At 33.2% G+C, this 6,449-nt stretch overlaps 1 protein-coding gene across 1 annotated transcript; it reads right to left on the reverse strand.

Annotated features, from left to right (window-relative positions):
* Positions 1-2,468: 2,468 nt before the first annotated feature.
* On the reverse strand, positions 2,469-6,097 carry LOC137654287 (filaggrin-2-like). Its single transcript, XM_068387914.1, has 2 exons — positions 6,064-6,097; positions 2,469-4,133 (listed from the first exon to the last, which is right to left on the reverse strand). The coding sequence occupies exons 1-2, from the start codon at positions 6,076-6,078 to the stop codon at positions 2,505-2,507; spliced, it is 1,644 nt and encodes a 547-aa protein (XP_068244015.1). The 5' UTR covers positions 6,079-6,097; the 3' UTR covers positions 2,469-2,504.
* Positions 6,098-6,449: the final 352 nt, after the last annotated feature.

Raw genomic sequence — 6,449 nt, forward strand, 5'->3', positions numbered from 1 at the left:
GAAGCTTGCGATTGCATACTTTGCAGCCAGATTGACGTCAGTTCTTCAGGCTGTTATCTCTTGTTCAAAACAGGCTAATTTGTGAAGCGTACACGCTCTCTCAGAAATTAGGTTTGTGGTTTGCATTGATCTTGGACTTGATTCCATTTGGAGCGACGCCTTTCTTCTTTTTCCAATGCAGCTAAAGATTCCAAGGTTGCTACCAGGGTTTGATACAGAGCTTTTAAAACTGGCCATGATTGTGCAACCCAGCATAGGACGTGATGCTTATCGCTACCTCAGAAGTTCCTTATTTGAGGACTATGTTGATCACTATTTCCATCTCTTCTGCAACTGCATAACTCTCCACAACAGCCTGAAGTCTCTCTCTCTCTCTCTCTCTCTCTCTCTCTCTCTCTCTCTCTCTCTCACCTAACATTTTTAGCTTTCATATTATTTGGTATACATAGAATCTAGAATTATAATGTCTCTTTTCAAAAGATTTTCCAGGATGACATAATAGTGAAAGAAAATCGATGTTTGTCTAAGAATCTACCCTCGTTTATATTATTCATTCCTGATTATTTTTCATGATTGTGATGATATTTTACTGTCTATTTCATAGTTGACGAGTCCCAAGTCAGTCCTTTCTATTTTTGTTTGTAGTTGATATTTTTCTTATGAAGCAATGATGAAAAGAGAAATTTCATCTAACATGTTAATAGGTATTAGGTTGGCCAGGGCACCAGCCACCCGTTGAGATGCTACCACTAGAGAGTTATGGCGTCTTTTGACTGGCCAGACAATACCACATTGGATCCTTCTCTCTGGTTCATTTTCCCTTTGCCTACACATACACCGAATAGTCTGGCCTACTCTTTACATATTCTTCTCTGTCCTCATACACCTGACAACACTGAAATTACCAAACAATTCTTGCTTACCCAAGGGGTTACTGCACTGTATTTGTTCAGTGGCCACTTTCCTCTTGCTAAGGGTAGAAGAGACTCTTTAGCTATGGTAAGCAGCTTGTCTAGGAGAACGCTCCAAAATCAAACCATTGTTCTCTAGTCTTGGGTAGTGCCATAGCCTCTGTACCATGGTCTTCCACTGTCTTGGGTTAGAGTTCTCTTGCTTGAAAGTACACTCGGGCACACTTTTCAATCTAATTTCTCTTCCTAATGTTTTGTTAAAGTTTATATAGTTTATATAGGAGATATTTATTTAAATGTTACTCTTCTTAAAAATATTTTATTTTTCCTTTCTTCCTTTCCTGACCGGGCTATTTTCCCTATTGGAGCCCCTAGGGCTCATAGCATCCTGCTTTTCCAACTAGGGTTGTAGCTTAGCAAGTAATAATAATAATAATAATAATGATAATAATAATAATAATAATAATAATAATAATAATAATACCAGTTACCAGACACTTTTTGCTATAAACTTATGAACTAAGGATGCAAGAATTTTATGATGAATTCCATAGGGTTTCAATTGAACTTCACCCAGGATTGTTGCGCTAGGCTCATATATGCCTTTGGCATCTATCTAACGGCTAACATAGCAAACACAGTATCAAGCTGCCAAACTTCTAGTTTCGTATAATTAAATGAGGCTCAAGTTTGAATGCTGATATAAGTAAATACGTTTATCCTATATTTGAATATGCCACACCTATAGTAGAATGAATTTGATATTTAATTTTTTTTATCTTTCTCTCACTTTTAATACACTAACAATCACCCATATATATATATATATATATATATATATATATATATATATATATATATATATATGTATGTATATATATATATAAATATGAGTATAGTTAGGTACTCATCTGGTGGCCATAATACCACTCAACATTATGAATAGCTCGGGTTCTGTGTTTTAGATTGGCCGAGTGGTAGATTACTCTGTCTAAACCCTAGAAATAGTTTGAAAATCGTAATTGTTTAGAGTACTTCATAGAGGTTATTAATCTTTCCATATCTATATAAACTGAATATAAATCTCTATCTATCTATCTATCTACACACAGTCACACACACACACACACACATATATATATATATATATATATATATATATATATATATATACTGTATATATATATATATATATATGTATATATATATATATATATATATATATATATATATATATATACTGTATATATATATATATATATATATATATTTCTGACATGAACAAAATAAATGTATAATTTTTCAATCAAAAAATATTTTTTTGGGAGCTCCTGGGCCGGTAAATATACAGAAAAAGCTTTTAACGTACCCATCGTATTTCTTTTAAGAAATAAAGATAAATTTTGCAGGCAACTGGGTATTTGAAATAAAGTAGAAATACAGTAATCTATGCTTTTATTATTCTTTATTAGGAATACTGATTAACAAAAAACATTCATATTCTTTATCACTGTATGTGGAATAAGAGGCTTATTATGGTAAACATTGTGACTAGAAGAAAAGAAAAAATATTGCTTGGTTTGTTTCTTATGATTATTTATGTGGTGGGAAATAGTAACCAAGACCTGAATAACCAAGTGACCCATTATCCATAACAGGATTGTTTGACTTATTGTTTTGAGCCTCAAGATGTGGCTCCTCATCCTCTTGATGAAGCAAGCCAATGTCAACTAAACTATGTGATTCACCTTCCACTTGACCAAATGACCCAAAACCAACATGGCTCTGTGAGTCAATGTTCATTTGACCATATGATCCAATGTCAAGCTGACTGTGTGATCCAGTGTTCAACTCACCAAATGACCGTAGGTCAGTGAGGCTGTGTGATCCGCTTCCAGCTTGACCAAACGACTCAATTCCCACCTGGCTGTGTAATCCAGTGTCCACTTGACCAAATGACCCAGTGTTGACTTGATTGTGTGAGCCAGTGTTCAATTGACTAAACAATCCAGGGGCAGTCGGGCCACTTGATTCACTTCCAGCTTGACCAAACGACCCAATGCCCACCTGGCTGTGTAATCCAGCGTCCACCTGACCAAATGACCCAGTGTTGACTTGATTGTGTGAGCCAGTGTTCGATTGACTAAACAATCCAGGGGCAGTCGAGCCACTTGATTCACTTCCAGCTTGACCAAACGACCCAATGCCCACCTGGCTGTGTAATCCAGTGTCCACTTGACCAAATGACCCAGTGTTGACTTGATTGTGTGAGCCAGTGTTCAATTGACCAAATGACTCAGTTTTGACCTGATTGTGTGAGCCAGTGTTCAATTGACCAAACAATCCAAGGGCAGCCGAGCCACTTGATTCCCTTCTAGCTTGATCAAATAACCCAGTGTCAATTTGGCTGTGTGATCCACTGTTTACTTCACCAAACGATCCAGTGTCAACTTGGTTGTGTGATCCAATTCCCACTTGGCCAAATGACCCAATGCCCCCCTGGCTATGTGATCCACTATCTACTTCATCATACGATCCAGTGTCAACCTGGTTGACACTGTGGCCAAATGACCCAATGCCATCCTGGTTGTGTGATCCGGTGCCCATTTGATCAAACAACCCATGGTCATTGTGGCTGTGAGAGTCACTGTCTGCAATGTTACCTGATGACCAACTGTCTACAACATGGCCAAATATTTCTTGTGCATTTTGGGTAAGAACACTCTCGAGATCTTCACCTGTCGCAAGAATTGGGTTCTCTCCTTTTTCGTGACTGACAAAGTAAACGTCAGGGTTAGTCTTAGGCGGTGCTGGAATCTCAATGACTCTAGGTCCATCATCTTGAGTCTTCTTTTTGAGGACGTAGACGATATTCTTCTGCTGGGGAGGAGGAACCACAATGGGATCGGGACCTCTTAAAGTCTCTGGTATGGGGATGAAGAGAATGTTGTGGTCAATTTTAGGCAAAGGAATGTAGGGTTTCGGTGTGGGTCTTGGAGGTAGCTGAGGGGCGTTGAACAGGTAGACGGAACGGGTGATCACAGGTGTGACACACTGTCCATCCACATGTAAGACTTGGTCTTCGGCGCACATAGTAAATGGAGGTAGATATTGGTATCCCTGGTTACCATGATGACTGCGTCGGTCTGAATCTTGATTTGGTAGCTTGTAAGTCTGGAGAAGGGTGCACTCAACTGCTACTAATAGTGAAGAAAATAGTGCCTGTTAAAAGGATAGAAAAAGAGATATGATATATTTCTAAAGATTAAAAGAGCAATAAATTCTTCACTTGATTAACTGGAATATAATAATTCACTTATTAGGGAACTGGACATATTTTACAGATGAAAGTAAAGTGTTTATCAATACTTTAACCATAGAATTTCTTACATAGCCTATTCAGATGCCACACGCAAAACAACAGTGAAATAAACATACTGACGCCCACATATATGGATATTAATACACACATATTCACATATGTATATATATATATATATATATATATATATATATATATATATATATATATATATTTATATACATATATATACATAGTATATATATAAATATATATATATATATATATATATATATATATATATATACATAGTATATATATATATATATATATATATATATATATATATATATATATATATATATATATATACACGCACAGAAACAAAAAACACACATACTCCCAAACCCCCCCACATACACACACATATACATGTATATATATATATATATATATAGATATATATATATATATATATATATATATATATAAAACTAAACACACGCATGTTTGATATATTTGTAGTATATTATATAAATACATACAGATATACACAATTACGCACACCACGGCTACACACCCCCACCCCCACATAGATACATATACACACAGACGAACACACACACACACACACATATATATATATATATATATATATATATATATATATATATATATATATATATATATACATATATATGTATATATAAACACACACACACACAATATATATATATATATATATATATATATATATATATATATATATATATATATATATATACTTATGCACATGCATAGCGCTATATGAGTGTATTTTCCTGTTTATAATATAATGGATGTTGGATTCATTAGTTATTAAAATACATACCTGTAAATATATAATGTACCTGTATTTGATGAATTTCTTTAAGTATACAGCCCTCTTCCTACTGTGGTGCGTTATCGAATGTGGTTTTGTATGTTATTTATTCAATGAAAGGAACCTAGCCATTTTCTTTTTCTTTTTTCTTCTGTTTGTTTTACGTTTATTTATCTTTGCTAATTGGAAAGGGTTATTGATATTACACACACACACACACACACACACACACACACACATATATATATATATATATATATATATATATATATATATATATATATATATATATATATATATATATTATATATATATATATATGTGTGTGTGTGTGTGTGTGTGTGTGTGTATGTGTGTGTATTCCGTTTCTGAGTGGGGATACCTTAAAATGTTGAACAGGTTTGCGTATCACCATGATCATCAAAGATATACTGCCGAGAGTCAGCCATACTAGGATGGTTTGCTATGAGCGATCAAAAAAAAATTTCTCAGCATCACCAATCCGTACTGACCAGCTTGGTGAGGTAAACTGGCCAAACCCAACGCATGAATTGACACGCCTGAGACCCTTGTCCTGTAATGGACTAGAAACAACTGCAGTTGTTGTTATTATTGTTGATATATATATATATATATGTATATATATATATATATATATATATATATATATATATATATATATATATATATATATATACATATATATATATATATATATATATATATATATATATATATATATATATATATAGATATATATATATATATATATATATATATATATATATATATATATCTATATATATATATATATATATATATATATATATATATATATATATATATATATATATATATTTATTTATCTATTACCCCCTTTTCTTTAATGACTCTTATTTCCATTTTCATTAATAATAAGGTGAGCTGCTCACTTGCGGTCATCACTCACACCATTAGCAAATTAGCAAACACAAAAGAAAAAGTCTTACCATAGAAACCTTCATCTCGAAGGAGAACCAGAACTGTCACAAATCCCATTGCTTTGCCACTAGATATATATATTTGGACTTTCTCTTTCGTAGCCTTTCTCCTCTTTATACAAACGTTTCCTGGTCAATGATAATAACGAATGTTACGGTGCCCTGAAAGTCTCTCTGATTTGGTTATTAATGTTTCCCTCCTTCTGTTTATGTCTTTATATTACATTTTATCTTTATTTGATATTTACTATTCGTTATTTGTATTGTTTTTTATGTTTATTATGGGTATTCTCCCTTCAGTTAATTTATTTTTTCAAATTTTTTCTTCGTTTTCAAAAACATATAAGGACTAATTCTGGTATTTTTGAATTATTAATTATAATTGTTGCCATCAC

This window comes from Palaemon carinicauda, chromosome 15 (genome assembly GCF_036898095.1).
Source record: "Palaemon carinicauda isolate YSFRI2023 chromosome 15, ASM3689809v2, whole genome shotgun sequence".
In the NCBI taxonomy this organism is placed as follows: domain Eukaryota; kingdom Metazoa; phylum Arthropoda; class Malacostraca; order Decapoda; family Palaemonidae; genus Palaemon; species Palaemon carinicauda.